Source organism: Neolamprologus brichardi, chromosome 6, assembly GCF_056152115.1.
Source record: "Neolamprologus brichardi isolate AB-2024 chromosome 6, ASM5615211v1, whole genome shotgun sequence".
Lineage (NCBI taxonomy): Eukaryota > Metazoa > Chordata > Actinopteri > Cichliformes > Cichlidae > Neolamprologus > Neolamprologus brichardi.
This window is the reverse complement of record NC_142109.1, coordinates 22225370-22243260: the sequence shown is the minus strand read 5'-3', so window position 1 is coordinate 22243260 and position 17891 is coordinate 22225370. Positions and strand designations below refer to the sequence as shown.

The following is a 17891-nucleotide window of genomic DNA, read 5'->3' as shown; positions in this document are numbered from 1 at the left end:
ACTTTTGTGGTTCAGCTACCCAATTTCGCTGTGCAAGAAACTGCACAATGACAATAAAAAGCTCTAAGTCTAAGTCTCTAAATGCATTCACTATGTATGTATAAAGTTGCTTAGAGGAAAAATTAAAATGAATTCACACTTGTGCACCCAGTTCTTTTTTTCTTTCTTAGGCATTAACAGTGTATAATGTAAAGTCGTTCCACTGCAGTGACTGTACAGCAAAAGCAGCGTGGTTCAAAAGAATGAATTGAAAATCAAAGTTACGACATTCATAAATTTCTGATCTCAGCTGCATGCTTTTTGTGAAAAAAAAAAAGACATATAAACGCACAAATACACAAAAAGCTGAGACATTAAAATATTATGCTGTCTAAAAAAATGTTTTCAAGTCATCACATGATGGTAGGGTAGAAATGTAGATTTTACAAATACATACAGTTTGAAGCAGGGAGCGCAGTGTCCCATTTATCCGGAAGCACGTGAAGGCAGCAGAAGTCACGCGTTGTTTGTACAAATATGGCGGACTATGGCGAGTCATTGGAGTCTTGGCTTAGTAAGTATATATTTAAACTCTTTTCCCCTGCTATTTATTCCTGGCAGAAGTAGTCGCGTATGCTCTACGTTAACTTGGTTGTGCTAAATATTAGTTGCACTCGTATGACACAACTGCATTTGGAATTTACCATGCTAATTCATCTGTGTTGTCACAGGAGGTTAGCACGGTCAGCTGCTGTCAACTGATGGTTGATACACGACAAATATTAACCCTTTTCGAATCATTATTATTATTCGTTTCTGGTGGTTATAGTTTGTATGCCTAGAAAGATATGAGTGTTTTGTATTAAACTGGGTCTTCACAATGCACTTATACGTTTGCTTCCTGAAACACCTTTAGGCTTTAACCGAAGTTTAACACAATCTGAAAACAACAGACATAAACAGGATCAGTAAAGTGTCTTGCGGTTTAGTAAGAGTGAATTCACATTAAGCTGAATATTTTGAACAACTGCCTGAATTGTTCGTAAGGTGGTCTGGGAATGGAGGGAGCTCGATGCTGGAGGGCTGATTGGATTCTTGGTAGTAAACAAATCTGTAGTCTTCAGTGGCTGTCCTTGGATTTAGGTGAACCAAAGAAGCTGTCAGAGTTGTATGTTCATGAGATTTTATATTTTCTGTTTCAGACAAAGCCACTAACCCTTCAAACCGGCAGGAAGACTGGGAGTATATTATGAGTTTCTGTGATCAAATCAATAAGGAGCTAGAAGGGTACGGCCACATACATTTAATAACCCCAGCCTCTCCCTACACTCATAATCAAATCGTGTGTCCCTTCCTTGTGGTAAACACACAAGCCTTTGTATTTCTTACATTATTGAGTTTGCATTGCATTGTTTGAATTGCCTTTCTGGCATATTCTCAGTCCACAGATATCTGTCAGACTGTTGGCATACAAGATTCAGTCACCACAGGAATGGGAAGCAATGCAAGCATTAACGGTGTGTGGTGGATTTATTTCACTGTGTTTTTCCTTCTGATATTAGTAAAGATACTTGTTTTTTTGTTTTTGTTTTTTTTTTAAAAAAGAATATTTTTTGAGCTTGTTTTTGTTTTTGCAGGTTCTTGAAGCTTGTATGAAGAATTGTGGGCGAAGGTTTCACAACGAAGTTGGGAAATTTAAGTTTTTGAATGAATTAATTAAGGTGGTTTCACCCAAAGTAAGTACCAAATGTTTTACATTTGCAGACAACATCATACTTTGAGTTGTTGTTTTCCTTTATTAAGCAGTTCATCTACATCTTTTTTTAGTACCTGGGAGATAAAGTGTCAGAACAAGTGAAGAAAAAAGTGATAGAGATGCTGTATAGTTGGACAGTGTCTCTGCCAGATGAAACAAAGATTGCTGAAGCATATCAGATGCTGAAATTACAGGGTGAGACATACACAGCTTCAAAAATGATTAAATATACTGAGTGAAATTTAAACATTATGAAGTGATCACAGTAAAATCCAAAAATCACAGCGTGCATTGTGCTATGAAGTCCTGAAGCTGTCTTTACCAAAGTACAATAGCTACCTGTTTTTATTTTTAGGTATTGTTTTAGCTGACCCAGAAATTCCTCTTGATGCCACATTAATACCATCACCTTCTCCACGACCCAAGAATCCTGTGTTTGAGGATGAGAAGAAGAGCAAAGTAAGAGAAACTATTTTAGGATATTGTGTGAATGCCGCTTCTCATTAACTGCAATTCTCGTTTTCACTTCTCCCGTCTCTGTTACGGATATAGGTTTTTAATTATAGGTTATTCGGCATTATTTAAGATGGTATATCACTTATACCTCAAGAAGATAATAGTACAATAGTGCATTTCAGGATAGAGCTCATTTGGTAGCTTAGGAGTCAGTGGCTATATGAGTCATCATGGAAGAAATGTGGCCCTGCAAACACCTTTTGTTGCATACTGAGAGGTGTTTATATGTCTGGATTTATGTTGGTGCATTTTGTCAATGCAGTAGCATCTCAACTATGCATTATGCACCCCCGAAACTTTAAAGGTGTGGCGTAGGGATGAAGAATGACAAGATTGTACTGATCCTAATGTCGTTATAGGTCTTGTTTGTAGTTCAGTTAACCTATTGATTCATATTCTTTTCTTTCTGTGCTGAAATTAAGTATGCCTACGCAGGTTTTCAGTACCACTCAGTCTTCGTATTATGGCCACACTGCAGAAACTATACTAAGAAAGACTTGTATGTGACTCAGGTGTGCAAAAATGCAGCAGTTCTGAACTTAACATTTCTTTTGCAATTAACAGCAAAAATAGCAAGCACTGGTAAAATGATTACGCTCACAGGCTAATGATTCCAATGGATTGGGCAGTTAAGCACTGGTTGTCAACTAGAACTTCCTGATTCCAGCTTCTAGTCAAAATAAAAGTGCGATGTGAAGATCAATGGTCAAAGAAATGAGTCGTTGAATAATGCAGAAATTAACACTATTAAATATGTATGGCATAACCATGAGTTGAGATTATCTGTGGCCATAAATTGCCAGAGTTACATGAGAACCATTCTGATATATGCACTTAAATACAAAGCTACAGGCAGAACACAGTTAGCGTAGCCTTGGGCAGTCAGAGAAACCGTTTAAAAACACTTCAGAGATTTGGATAAAGTTCAGTGAAAAAAGTCTAATGCTTTCAGAACAGATTTTGAATAATCTTTGCTTTGTGACAGCTGTGAGCTAGCTTCTTTTCCCAAGGCCAAGGCCTGTTATGCTTCACTTACTATCTGATGACATTAACTTCACAAGCTTTGGCCGATATCCCAACTGAAGCCCTGAAATACTGGCCGTTTGTCTTCAGCAGCTCAGCCAACAGATTCCAGCTGATGGCTTTTCAGTCTGTTCTTGCCAATACCTTTATGCCGTTTTCATGCTTGAATAGGAAACTTTGATTATTGGATTTTCTCACTACATACTTAAAATCGAAACACTCCAAAAGATCAAACGAAGAGAATCTCTCATGGCTGCCTCTTTGTTTTTGTTCAAAATCCTTTCTCACTCTTGCATCATGATTTCCATTGTGGCATTTCACAGAAATAAAGACCAACTTTGTACATTTATAATGCTGCTTAACTAGCTCATTGGTTGCTACAAATATATTGGGTTTACAGGTAGGTGTGTGGGTGTTTACTTTGGGTTCACAGCAGTTGATCTAGTAGTTCTCCTATCTCTCTGCAGAGATTAGCAGAACTCCTGAAGAGCAAAAAGCCAGAAGATCTGCAAGAGGCTAACAGGCTCATCAAGAACATGGTCAAGGAGGTGTGTCAATGTCAGAAGAAATGTTTTTGTTGTAATATTTGAGTATGAATTAAGTCGGACCTCTGGCTGCTCTCTTTTGGAGACATTTTACCTCCTTACATCAGGAATAACAAGTCTGATCAACAAATACTAACAAATGTAGTTTTTCTTTTTCAGGATGAGGTGAGAACACAGAAAGCAACAAAGCAAAAAAGCACACTGGAGGCGGTGAACAACAGCGTCAAACTACTTAATGAGATGCTTGCACATTTCAACCCAGAAGACTCCACAGACGCAGACAGGGAGCTTATTAGGGTTTGTTATTTACTGGCTAAGATTCAAATGACCTTTTTGAAAAAATTAATCTGTCTATCATTAGTTGACCTTTCTGGAAATACTAATAGAAAATTCCAAATGTTTCCCATACAACCCTTAAGCAGTTTGAGGTAATTCTGGGCTTTTTAATTAGACCGTACTAGAAGTAATTTATAATCCCCTATGAATAGTTTCTGAATTAGTTTGAAATGCTAAACTTATTTTATTTTTTTAAATTTTTTTTTAGTTTAGTCCCTTTTTAAATGATTTCTTTTTTATTGTTTTCCAGGAGCTGTATGGTGATTGTGACAAACTCAGGCAAACGGTAGTTCAGCTTGCTACTGAGACCGAGGATAATGACAGTAGTTTGGGTAATAAAATATTTGATTTGTTTATTCTGCTGAAATGTCTTGCTCAGTTTTCTTCAAAATCATTCTGCTCACAGTTTGTAAATTGTCAGTGCCTTCACTTGTCTTCTCAAGGTTATATTAAATCTCACCCTGGTCTAATTTATTTTGAAATTCACATGTTAGGAGACATCTTGCAGGCCAATGATGACCTCTCTCAGGTTATTAATTTATATAAGAAGATTGTGGAAGGACAAACCATGAATGGAGAGACTGGAGGACGCCAAACACAAACGTCAGTCAGTGCAGGTAAATTTGAAGTGTAGGTCATTCTAATCAGAGAGAACAGTTCCTAACTATTCTACCATATGGCATGGTGGTTTGTGACATGTTCTCAGTGGGGTGTATGTGGTATTGACTTTAGTGTTGTGCCTGTCAAAACTGATTAATGCAGTCAGCACTAGCGTGGCCACAGTGAAAGCTTATTGCGTTTGACGCAGGAATTTGCTGAGAATCCCGTCTACCATGTTTTTTAAAATGTTATAATGTGTAAAGTACACATAAGGATAATCTTAAGAGTGGATATCCAGTCTAACCTGAGAAAGGAATAACACTTTTAAGTGAATGGCCTTTGTGCGTATTGGAATGGCGTGTACTGTTTACAAGCAAGGTTTGGTGTCAGTATTATTTTTAGGGGAAGTTTTATTGGTGAAGACTGACAGTACTACTGCTTTGAGTGCATTTACATACTGTATCTGATAGGCACTGGAAGCACAAATCAATCAGAGATTTTGATTGATCTGGTGGGTCTGGACATCCAGAGCTCCTCTGCATCTGAGCAGCAACCTCCAGCATCTGAGCAGTCATTTCCTGCTGACCTGTTGTGTGGATCAGCTGCCACTGACCCACCGTCCCAGAGTGTTAACGTACCCTCCACAGCACTGTCACTGCTGGATGAAGAGCTGCTGTCTTTAGGTAACATTCAGCATGATGTGGATTAATCACACTGATTTATTTTTTAATTTTGGAACTGAATGTTAAAGAGGACCTATTACGCTTTTCTTTTTTTTTCTTTTTTTTTCTTTTTGTATTACTGTGTATTGTTGCTATAGTGCATCCATAGTATAGTGGTTAGCACATTTATCTTAAGACTCATGATTTGAGACTAGGGTCCCAAGCTAGTGTACTTCTAGTGCAGGTCCCAAGCCTGGATAAATGGGAAGGTTGCATCAAATCCAACACAAGCGTGTGACCCCTTAGGAAACAAAGGAGCAGCCAAAAGTACCTTCCTCTATAGTTGTATTTTCACAGTGCTGATACATGAGCCAAAAACTCAGGCATCAGACTGCTCTAAACACTCATGGAAGTTGGTTGATAAGTGAGCTGGAAACTATTTTGTTTCAGGTAGTTTATGAACTTTGGCCTGTACCGTGAGCCTGTACAAATTTAACAAAGCTAAACTGTATATTATGCAGTGCTACTGTGGTCCAACAATGAAAATTTGGAGTTAAATATCAAAATAATGGGTCCCGTTTAACAATTGTATCAGAATTTATAGATTTTGATGCAAATTCTTTCACAATTGTTTTTATTTACAGGCCTCAATGAACCTATTACTGAGCTTAATAAATCAACACATGGAAACCCAAGCAATCCGTTGCCATCTACACAGGTATTTAAGTGAATTAATTTAAAGTCATTTTAAGTATTGTCTTGTTGGTTAGAAGTGTTTTTATTCCCTTGATTTCCAGGATTCCAGTCAAGATTTGGATCTTTTTGACACTTTACCCACAGTTCCTGTGTTTTCTACGCCTTCTCTCTTTCTGGATGCCCTCTCTACAACAGGAGCCCCAGCTAATCCTTCCAAGACTTATACACCAGCTTCTTCCTTAAACTTCACTGGCCCTGTCTTTTCTACACCTCTGGCTTCTACAACATCCCTTTCAACAACACCCATTTCAACAACATCCGTCATATCCCCACAACCCTTCAGTTCTATATTGACCACCGTGGCTCCAGCTGCTCCTCCTCAGTCATTCAGCTTGACCTCATCTGCTCCCTCAGCCGCCAATATCACCCCTCAACTAATTTCAACTTCGACTTTGGGCTTCCACTCTCCATCGCTTTCTCCAGGTCAGATCCTGCAAGATCTCACCTTGCTGGATCTGGGCAACAATAATAGGTGAGTAATACATGTGCTGTTGTGTAAAATTCTGTAGACTGGGTCACTCCATCTGTACACTTTCACACATCCTATTTTTATTTTTTTTATTTTTTTTATAAAGAAACCTCAGTAAATGGTGCAAATTCTTCATTCCATTTAGACTGTGTCTCTTAATCAATTTTAAAGATGGTATTTAATCATCTGCTAATGGTTCAAATGTGTTTGTGCTACAGTCAAATGCTTTTGGATTCCACTATTGATTATTTACCCTAGCATTTCCAGAAGTGTTTCAAGCAGAAGTGTTATAGGAACAGTGTTGTGTGTTTTTTGTTCTCTGACAGGCTAGTTCAGTTGCACAGCTACAATAAAGCAGAGAAAGTCTTTCATACCACATGCTATACACATGTGCCAAATAATGATAGTCATTACTTCAACTGATGTAACAGAAGGATTTCCCAAGTAGAGGATAAATATTTATAATCTCATAATTTCTCTCTACAGTACAACTGGTGTGCTGAACATTTACTACATGTTGTTTTATACATATGGGTTCATAAGTAGTCTGATACTTAGACACTGACACAGTTTCTGCACACTGTCGCAATGTATTTTAAATCAGTGAAGTGCCGACTTTCAGCTTTTAATTTAAGAGATTCAATAAAAGCATGGCCGTAACTGTTTAGGATTTTCACAAATTTTTATACATAGTCGTACCCCCCCCCCCATTTTCAGAGACTCAAGGATAATTGGACAAACTAACATCATTTTAAATGTAAGAAACCTATCCCAGCTGCCATAGGATAAGAGGCAGGTTACCAGTCCGTCACAGGACTAACACAGAGGCAGACAACCATAACTCTGGACAATTTAAAATCACCAGTTAACCTAACCCTACTAACTGCATGCTTTTGGACTGTGAGGAAGCTGGAGTACCCAGAGAAAACCCACGCAGAGTCTGGAAGAGCATGCAAATGTGAAACTCCCAGGACCACCTTCGAACCACGTACCAGTGTGCTGGTTAGATGTTGAAAGACCACAGAAGACAAATGAAAATAACTTTACAATTGTTTTGGTGAATGACAGTGCATTAATTTTTTTAAATTTATTTGATTCATTTTATATCTTGTCAGGTTGTTCATTTGTTAAGGATGTCTTCCCTCACTTGCATCAAACTCTCTTTGGGACTTGGATTGAGATTACCAGTCAATGGCAACAAGTTCGGCGCTTCAGATCTTTTGTGTTTAATTTGCATTGAAAAAATGAGGAGACAGACTTAATCTGGCCCAGAAACTACTTGTTAGTCACTTGTCCAATTACAGTTGAGTCTCTGAAAATAGGGGGCTTTGTATAAGTTGTAGTACTTTTGTTAAACTCACCAAATCCAATTTATCGGTCTGCACTTAAATCACATTTTGATTGTGGAATGTTAAACGCCACTGTGGTGGTGTACTGAGGCAAAATTACAAAAAATGTGGTTTTTTTTCCAAACATTTTCTTTGCCCTTTGTCTTTCAGTCTTGAAGCCACATCCACCCAAATTATATCAGAAGGAATACATGCATGGTCTGCTCCTCTGTCTATCAAGAGTCAGGCAGATGACAGCCCTCTGTTGCGCTCTCTGTCCCCTGTTCTACCCCTGAGCCAGTCAAGTCCAGGTAGAGGACAAGAGGTGTCCCTGGCCAATGTATTTGTCCCTCTTGATACCATTAAGCCAAGTGAGTTCACCAAGTGGTCTTTACTGACTATATGTTTATCTCTAAGTGAAGGTTTTTGTAGCCCATTGGACTGTATGCTCAGGGTCCTTGACAAGATTAATTTAAGGTCAAACCAGATCATCTGATGTCTTTCTGAAGGTTTTCAGTGATGGAAAAATGGTGTTTACTCTTTTAAGCACTTAACACTATTTTAAGTGCTTAAAACCTATTGGAAATATATATTTCTGAAGTAGATTTTCACTGAAAAGGACCAGTGTAAAAGCTGTTCAAAAAAAGCTTTATGTTCTCAAAATGTGAAGATGTATTTTGTTTTTATTAGGACATTTTTGTTTTGCCAACTAGTAATTTGAAATGTTGGCTGCTATTTGACCATCTATCTACTTCGATAGAAAATCCTGTAGAGAGAATAATCAACGCATTTGTGCCTGTGTACTGCAGATGGTTCACTGACCTCCAGGTGTTTTTTGTCAAAACATAATTGTTAGATATGAGAAAATGAACATATGGTCATTACTGGTGACCGTGAAAAACTTACTAATACTGTTAGTTTTATCTTCTTACTGTGGTCTGAAATTAAGCATCGCAGCATGCACGAAAGGAACGATGTGCATGAAAGCAGGAATCTCTTCTAGCTGACTCAAATGACTGTGTTGAGGGTCGTGTGTACTGGCTTATCAGTTTATGAAGTAATCTGTTTATTCTTTTTCTTTGCGCTACCTACACTTTTAGGTAAAGTGTGCCCAGTGACAGCTTATGATAAAAATGGTGTTCGCGTTCTGCTGCATTTCGCCACCGACTTTCCACCAGGCAGGCCGGATGTGCTGGTGATGGTGGCGTCCATGCTTAACACAGCCACTCAGCCGGTGAAGAACATTGTTCTGCAGGCTGCTGTGCCCAGGGTAAAACATGACGTGCATACGTAACACTGTTCCTCCATCATGAGATTAGATTTTTGAGTAAAAATTGAATTCGGGTGGGATGCAGCTTGTGTTTGATGTATGTGGATGTCTCTTCTGCCAATTCTCCAGACGATGAAAGTAAAACTGCAGCCACCCTCGGGGACAGAGCTGGCCTCTTTTAACCCAATACTTCCCCCTGCTGCCATCACTCAGATCATGCTGCTTGCCAATCCTCTCAAGGTAAAGCTCAGCCTTGAGCTTTTCTGGTGTCCATGCATTTAAGCATTTATTTATTGACAGAGCGCTTACTCAGTTGAGCTGTTCATTCAGTAAAGCACAGTGAAAGGTCTTTTCCTGTCTTCCTTGTCAATCAATATGAGAAAATAATGGTTAATGGCTCAGTGTGATCCTTAACTGAAATGTTCTGCTTTTATGTCTTGCAGGAAAAGGTCCGGATGAGATATAAATTGGGATTCACGCTGGGAGACCAGCCATTCACAGAAGTGGGGGAGGTGAATGATTTTCCACCTGTTGATAAATGGGGAGCTCTATAGCTCTGTAGGCTGATCGCTATAAGACTACTTGAACGATTTGGCTTTCAGTGTTCTGCTATGGTCAAAGGAAGGCAAAATATTAAAGCTTTCAGGCAGAGTTTGAATATTTGATAAACGTTGTTGGATTTCAGAGAGTTGAAGATGGTCTGCTGATGTAGCACAAATACAGTAATTTTATTATGATACCAGAGGTAGTCAGTGTGATGCAGTAACTAACAAAATGAACTGTCTGAATGCTAATGGTGGTTGTTTGGTGAATTTTAAATATTGTCGTGCTTTCAATTTTTTAGTACCCTTTTGATATAATTTTAATGTTCCTATTTGTGTCTCTGTTTTATTGGAGAATAGTTGCACTTTTGAAAACTGCAGTCTTGCATAGAGGTTAAAATGATTATGAAACTGTGGTTGTATGAACAGGTGATCGCAATTGGAGTTTCACATGATTTCTTGATGACTATGTAAGATTTTTACAGTTGAGACAGGCTGAAGCAAACAAGAGCCCCTGTATTTCTGAAAAATCACTCCAATATTGGCTGATTGGAAATTGGTCACTTCCAGTCTGGCTCAAAACTACAACTGAATACTTTTCTTCTTCTGGGTTTTACAGGAAATCACAGCTCAGCCTCTTATACTCACCACTTATGTTTTTTTTTTTTTTAGTATTTCAGTATTTATTGTCATGAATGTATTTATTTTGGTTAGTGAGGAAGCTATCACAACTCCTAACGTAATGTATGGTGATGCAGTTGTCAGCTGTATTCTGCATACCCCTTCTTAATAGATACTTTGAGTATTGTATTAATAGATTAACAAGTTAGTGCGCTTTTCAGAGTCTTTAATGTTACCAAATAGTCATACAGACTTGTTATAAATGTAACATTATTTAGCAAACTAGAGATGGGCTTAACAAGGAAATTTAATTCCTGTTAGAAGAAACGGCGGCCATAGGTCAAGGCCTAACCATTGGGTAACTTTACATGTGTTCATACAGAATTGTGACCTCTTTATCTCTATCTTCTTGGAGTTATGTGTGCTGGAGGTTCTCTACATATTTCTTATAAGTTTATTTATTTGTCATATTGTTAAATTACCTTGTCATTGCATTTTTGAACAACTACTTCTGTGCATGGATAAATAAAGACTGGGATGGATTTTATTTATGTTACACCTTTTAACATGACTCTGTTTTTTTGTTTTTGTTTGTTTGTTTGTTTTTTCAGTGTTCAAAATCAGTGTAAATGCAACTGAATGTTTTTCAATTTTAGAATTGTTATCTCAGGTCCTTAAATTAGCTTGAAAAATGTCTAAGGTATGCAAAACTGCCACATTTTGCCCCATTGAAAGTCATTGAAATACAATTTTTGATCCTACATTTATTTTTGACATTAACTAATTCATTCCGTTATGTTAAGGTTTTATTTTGGAATACTCGCCTTCAGTTTTTCATTTTTATGGTTGCCCACCAGGTGGTACTGCTTTTTCCCATTCAAAGCAAGCAGCAAAATTTTGCCTTTTCTTTTTTCTGCAAGGCTGCTTTGCTACTGAAATAAATGTTGTTGGATAATCGTATGTGTGTGAGAGAGATCCACCTTTAAGTCTTTTGTCTTAGTTTATAATGCAGGGTGTGGCTTCCTAATTCAATAACAGTAAATGTATTGTATTGCATTTTGAATATTGTATATCCAAAATGACTGCAATTGCAGGAGCAGTCATTTTTGGATATGGTTGAAGCAGTGACATGATTGACTTGTCCATCTCCATATTTTGATATTCCCCAAATGTTTGCCTCCAACAAAGACTGCAACAGTCTGAGTTTGAACCTGGGACCTGCACACCATGCCACCAGCTATGCACTGCTGCTGATTGTAAGTTGTGGTCATGGGAAACACTCAGTGGTGTATATGGACACAGAGGAACTACAGCCTATTTAGGGATGCTCATTTCAGATGGTGTTTGCAGGTAACAAAAATTAATCAGTTCAACTTAACATGTTTCAAGCTGAAGTAGTTTTAAAAGACTCTGTTATTTAAAGTGGAAAAAATAATACTATATAATATTTTGTTGGTGGGAAGTTACTTTTTTAATAGAACCTAGATTATACACTGTAGAAAAAATAAAATGCTGGAAAATCAATGTTTCTGCCAATCATTAATATCCCAGGGCCTAATAAAATCATATACTCCTTAAAATTTATTTTTTTGTTCTTTATCCTGTTTGCTGTTTGTGAAGTGTATTAATATAACCAAACATAGTCCATGTGGTGTATTTATTTATTTTCCAATGTCAGATGGTGAGTACGAACTAGAGATACAGTTCCTGTACCCACAGATTATATCCATCTAAACTTCGCTTACTTATTTTTATTAACTTGACGATACTGGAGCCATGAACTATATTGCTGTTAAATGAAACGCGGGCTCTTCGCACACTGTATTGCGGCCGACGCAAAGTGGCGCGCTACACTGCGCAGCCGCAGCAGCAGCAGAACAGGCGAGACGCAGGCAGACAGTCCTCAGCAGCAGCCATGGCAGATGGAAAGGCCAAGGTGAGGATTGGACTTTAAATGAATCAGAGCCCATACAAAGTTGAATGTACACGGTAAACTGATGGAAAGCAGTTCGTACAATTATTCCGAATCGTATAACACGAAAGACCGCTTCAAACATGCGCTAACTTTACGGTGTTTGCTAGGAAGCTAACGGGTGAAGTTAGCATAATAAGCTAACGTGGCTAACCGACTCGATCCATTGGTGTGTTTTCAAAAGAAAATCTATATTTTCTGTAAAATAATTTTTAATCGGCACCTTTAAAATTTTGCCATCGTTATGAGTAATGCACATGTAATGGAAAATAATCTAGTTATCCGATATCCGACTAGATTAAGCACCAGTTCAAGAAAAGCGAGTTAACGCTGAGACAGAACAGAACAACATAAACGGTACAAAACAAACGTTTGAGCAAAAGCCGTAATGTGTAAACGAATCTTAAGTTTAAAAAAAAGTCACCGTTGTACTCAATCGCTAGCCATACGCCTGGGTAAAGAGATAAGGGTTTTGTTAATAGCACAAGTAGTATAATTTGAATCCTTGCTAGGCCGCTGTGCATCTTGTTGTATTGAAGGCCATTGTTGTTTGAGTTGCCTACAGCTAATGCTAACGTTGAAGTTGTAAATCCAGTCCTCATTGCTCTCGGTACCCACGCTAGTCTCTCGCTCTACGCACATCAGGCAGGCTGATGTCGCGGAGGATTAAAAAACAAGCAAAAAAGAAAACGTAAATCTACACACGTATTGTGAAATTAACTTTTGTTTGAAGACAATGAGGTATCGCTGAGATATGCAAGACACCTATGACTCGGAATTTGAAATGGCGGGCGCAGTTTCTTGTAAATCGTCACACCTCCCCCTTTTTTAAAAAAATAATTTGACTTTCTATGAACTTGTTTTTTGTCTTTAGGAGGGAGTAAAGACGGAGAACAACGAGCACATCAACCTGAAGGTGGCAGGACAGGATGGCTCAGTGGTGCAGTTTAAGATCAAAAGGCACACTCCTCTCAGCAAACTGATGAAAGCTTATTGTGAACGGCAGGTGAGACTGGGACACAATTTTAACTGTTTCTTATAAGTATCTTTAAATGTATTGCTGGTCATCTAAAATTGGTCATCCCTATTCCAGAGACCAAGAAATTGACATTTAAAAATACATGGTTCTTGCCAAATCAGAAATGGAGGGGGGGGAAAAAGCTATCTTTTGACATCCATTAGGACAAATATTCAAAACTAAGGTATAGGTTTTGATCCAGTATTTTTATTAATTGGCTTAATTTACTTATGTTATAATATGTTTAAGTATATCAGATGGTCAAAAATATCAGATGACGCATCAACTTCTGTTAGCTATGGTAACAAGGCTCTTTGCTTTAACTGTATGAAGACCAATTGTTTGTATGTATCCAGGCAACCTTAAATTTATCTGAAAGTTAAGAGTCTTAAAAAACACCTATGGTCTACTTTATACATAATAGGTGTGCATCATCAGTCCTTCCCCATCTAATGCGCAGTACACAGTGTGATAGTTACCCCTTTTTGCACATCCTCTGCACTGAAAATAAAGGTTTGCAGATTAGAGTAAAATGTCAATCATATATATTTAATCTCTGTAATATTCTAGATGTTTATAAATTGTGTTATTTATATATGTTAGCGCTATTTCTCATATATGTAACTTTGTAATATATTGTATTATTTAATTTTGGTCAGTGTGTTACTGTTCTTATTGTCTTGGAGCAAGTTTAACCGCATAATTTCCTTTTATCCCACCCTCTTTATTTACATCTAATTTTGAAGAGGTTTTTTATAAGTTTAGCGGTCAGTAGTGAGAGATGGGGAACAACAAAGGTTCTCCTGAAACTGGAGGTATTGCACTTCACAGCCAGTGTTTTAAACCTGCGGTCACAAAAATGCCTTGTGAAGTTTAAAAGTTAACATTTGTTTTTCCACTCAGGGGCTGTCAATGAGGCAAATACGATTTCGATTTGACGGTCAGCCGATCAATGAAACAGACACACCTTCTCAGGTATGTGTACACGCTCTTGTTTTTGTGCACTTTTGGAATCAATTTTCGTTATTGTGAACTACGGCTGAATAACCCTTGGTCCTCACATTCTTGCTTCTCTGGATCTTACATTTCATATTAGTTACTACATGTAAACTCACTGCATTATGCTGCAGTACTCACAAACCAATCAGCTGTTTGGGGGATGCCAGGCCAGGCCAACATGATCCTTTTTTGTTTTGGTTTGGTTTGATTTTTTGTTTGTTTTTGCAGTCCCGAGATTGCATTTCAGCTGATATATTATCAGCATATACCATTTACTTTCATAAACTCAAAGAAGCAGTAATTCTGCATTACAACTGTTCTACAACTAGATCGAGAAAGAGTTTATAATACTTAGTGTTGTATACAGAAAAAGCATAGAGTTTGCATATGAGCTGTGATGAACAGATCTAACTCCTTGTTGCGTTTGCAGTACTCCCTTCATGTCAGTGCAGAACATAATGCTTTTTACTATGATGTTTAGCGGAAAACAGTCAAAACACTGGGTGATAAATCAGGTAAGATACAAGAATACACTGATACATTAAGTACTGTTATATTCTCATAACAGCCTGTCTACAAGCACGTTCACATAAAAGGGGTGACATTAACAACATATGACCAAACATGCATATGGACTTTGTAGTGACAGCACACACACAACAAAAATTAAAAGCTATGATATTTTTTTTTTTAAAAATTGAAGAGGTTAAGCACACAATTGTAACTACTGTGTAGGTTTACACACAAGTATTACAGGTCTGTTATTAAAACACAGGACGAAATGATGGATTACAATTGTTATTTCATTGAGTTAATGTTTAGATATGCTTATGTTTTAGGAGCATATTAATGCTTATAGGACAATCTTCTGAACTTGCAGTTGACAAGTGGGGGAAAAAGCAGAAATTAAGCTGCTTCCCAAGAGCAGGTGGGAAAGACAAAAACTTTAGATCCTATTAAATATTTTTGGACCACCTTAGGAGAAGATCTGAGGAGATCTTCCAGGAATGGTGATACTTTTCCAGAAAAGTGAGTGCTCAGTAGGCAGTTTTCTACCTGTTTATCTCTTATCTTGAGTATAACCTTCTCCAGAACAGCAAGAAGTGAACAGCTTTCAGAATATATCAATAAATAACCCTGAAGTTAGTGAGATGGGTACAAATCCTGCTTCATAGTACAGGCCTCAAGTCTTAAAAAAGTGTAGTCAACATGGATGTGCCTTATATTTTAATGGCCACCAGAGGGCGAGCAATCCTTTTGTTGAAAAACATTTGATTGTGGGAAAATGGCCCCTGGCTTCCTCCCTCTGTGACCTCGTTGAACACTTTCTTGATGAGTTTATGGGCTTGGGAAACAAACATAGAGTCCATTCAGAAAGAAGTAAGATCTGTGGTTCATACCGCAGCTCACTGAGTAATAAGTTGTTTGTCAAGTCTTTTAACATACCAGTGGGTTGCATCACGGTGGCTTCGGCCATCTTTTAAAGCATTTGTACTTCCTTCTAATATTTAAAAAGTTTTCTTGTCTTTTTCTTTTGCAGCTAGAAATGGAGGATGAAGATACAATCGACGTGTTCCAACAGCAAACTGGAGGCTCTCCTCTTTAAAGACTGTTTCCTATGAACATCCCTACCTCCCCCTTTCATCCCTGAACATCTTTGTTATACCTAGTCTTCAAATGCTCATGACCAGTGTTGATACGATCCAGTGGAATATTTACACAAAATACTCAAAGGCAGCACAGTTAGTGTTGAGTTTGATCACACTGCCATGTTACGTGACATGTTAACATGTCTGAACAGCGCAGTGCAGACAATAAGTAGGCTGCAGTCAGTCTAATGTGCCGAAGAAATGAGAAACTGTTTTTGTTTGGGTTTTTTTGTTTGTTTTTTAATTTCGGAAGAGAACGCTTGGTCCTGCTTTTGCTTTTATACTTACCAAGGCTTTGATTAAAGATGGAGGTTTGATTGATGTGACCCGGTGTTTTAAATTCACTGACATCTGTTGTTATTATAAAAATGTATTGTTGGAATAAAATGAGTCTTTTTTTTTTTTTTTCTTCTTTTTTTTACAAATCTGTGTGTATGTGTGTTTTCGTCACATCTGAAAATTCTGTTTGCAGGTACTGCTGCAGTCATTTAAAATTGTAGGTTTGAATGTCCTCAGTTATTTGCTTCCGTGCAATAAGAGGAAATGCTGACACGTCTTCAAATTATAATCATCAGACAGCAGTTTTCATGTGTGGTTATGATGTAAGAGCTTTTAGCAGCCAAATACAAAATTATCCATCATTCCATAGCCAATAAAATACAGTGGATATGTAGTCAGTTTTCAAAAGTAATCAGAGTTTCTAGATGATGATCTCTTGAATGACGTAATGAGCTGTGTGTGCATATGCATGTCCCCACTTGCCCTGCTGTTGTCTTTATTCTTCAAGCTCAGTCCCACTACCAGAGGCCTTGGAGTTTGAGAGTCTTGTGCAGCATCTTTGCTGTTCCTAGACTACACTACACTCTTCTGAACATAGATCTTTGTCGTCCCAACAGTCTGCTGGACGCAAATCTTGTTCTTTCCATTCAGCTGACTCCTCAGAACTGGCCTTACTCACTGCAGGTATTTCATAGTTTCCCACAGGTCTCTCTGTGGCTCCAGTTTGCTGGGGGATTCTAAAGTACTGTCCTCAATATTTTCAATCTTGCTTTCTAGTAAGAGAGTCCTTTCACTTCTCACTATGTTCCTTCTCTTTATTTACCACCTGACTGCACTTAGCCAGTCCGAATGGCATTCCGATGATGTTGCTGTTGATCTTACTCGGGAATTGATGTCTCATTCGCGGCTGGCATACAGCTTGAGGTCATCCATGTAGAGGAGGTGGTTAACGTTTGCTCCATTCTGTTGTCTGTATCTGTAGCCAGTCTTAAGAATGATATGGCTAAGAGGGTTCAGGTCTTGGTAAATCCTGCATTTGTGCTTTTGCACTAGACGTTGGCCTCTAGTGTTGTTCTCAGGGTCCCTTTGATTGTTCATGTCCATTTGTGACTCATTGTGTCATAGGCTTTCTTATAATTGTAATTCTAACTACTCTTGTGTAGAGTAGTCACTTTTGAGGCCAGACTGACCAATGTTCCAGCAGCTGGTGTTTTTTCTCTTTGCTTTTTCTCTCAATTCCTTTCTGGGCCCATGTATTGAGTCCTACGCCTATTCATCTGGACCAGGGGTCTAAAATTTGCAGCCCATGGGACGCTTGCAGCCAGTATGTTGACAAGAAATAAAATTTTGCAGTTTGGCCCTTGAAGTTCCTTTTTTTTTTTTTTTTGGTAGGAAGTATATGTTTTTTGTTGAGTGGCAATGTTCAAGTAAGCACTTTAAAAAGCAAAAAATTATTTAATATGAAGACATTATGAGCAGAGAGTACAAACATGTTGAGGGTTTGGGTGTGTTAGTTCAGTGAGAGTTATTTGTAAAGAAAACAAATTTCACTAGCAGTCAAATACTAATGT

The 17891-nt window shown here is 38.0% G+C and overlaps 2 protein-coding genes across 3 annotated transcripts; both read left to right on the top strand.

Moving 5' to 3' along the window:
- The first annotated feature begins 504 nt into the window (after positions 1–504).
- On the top strand, positions 505–10950 carry gga3a (golgi associated, gamma adaptin ear containing, ARF binding protein 3a). 2 transcript variants are annotated; one of them, XM_006787459.3, is made up of 17 exons: positions 505–553; positions 1182–1266; positions 1421–1496; positions 1617–1715; positions 1807–1930; positions 2091–2194; positions 3742–3822; positions 3979–4116; positions 4406–4487; positions 4650–4772; positions 5226–5438; positions 6062–6135; positions 6215–6645; positions 8142–8341; positions 9071–9240; positions 9370–9480; positions 9684–10950. In XM_006787459.3, exons 1-17 carry the CDS (start codon positions 517–519, stop codon positions 9792–9794), a joined length of 2259 nt encoding a protein of 752 aa, XP_006787522.2. In that variant the 5' UTR covers positions 505–516; the 3' UTR covers positions 9795–10950. The 2 variants fall into 2 exon arrangements, with proteins under 2 accessions (XP_006787522.2, XP_006787520.2); XM_006787457.3 differs by having other exon boundaries at positions 6188–6645.
- Positions 10951–12237: 1287 nt separating this feature from the next.
- On the top strand, positions 12238–16461 carry sumo2a (small ubiquitin like modifier 2a). Its single transcript, XM_006787455.3, has 4 exons — positions 12238–12339; positions 13250–13381; positions 14297–14368; positions 15933–16461. Exons 1-4 carry the CDS (start codon positions 12319–12321, stop codon positions 15996–15998), a joined length of 291 nt encoding a protein of 96 aa, XP_006787518.1. The 5' UTR covers positions 12238–12318; the 3' UTR covers positions 15999–16461.
- Positions 16462–17891: the final 1430 nt, after the last annotated feature.

Bases quoted from the DNA above. Each gene is read 5' to 3' on its own strand.
- gga3a (XM_006787457.3), top strand. From the start codon at position 517: ATGGCGGACTATGGCGAGTCATTGGAGTCTTGGCTTA. The intron at 1,267-1,420 runs GTACGGCCACAT...GCATATTCTCAG, and splicing joins ATCAATAAGGAGCTAGAAGG to TCCACAGATATCTGTCAGAC. The intron at 3,823-3,978 runs GTGTGTCAATGT...TTTCTTTTTCAG, and splicing joins TCAAGAACATGGTCAAGGAG to GATGAGGTGAGAACACAGAA.
- sumo2a (XM_006787455.3), top strand. From the start codon at position 12,319: ATGGCAGATGGAAAGGCCAAG. The intron at 13,382-14,296 runs GTGAGACTGGGA...TTTTCCACTCAG, and splicing joins AAGCTTATTGTGAACGGCAG to GGGCTGTCAATGAGGCAAAT. The intron at 14,369-15,932 runs GTATGTGTACAC...TTTCTTTTGCAG, and splicing joins AAACAGACACACCTTCTCAG to CTAGAAATGGAGGATGAAGA.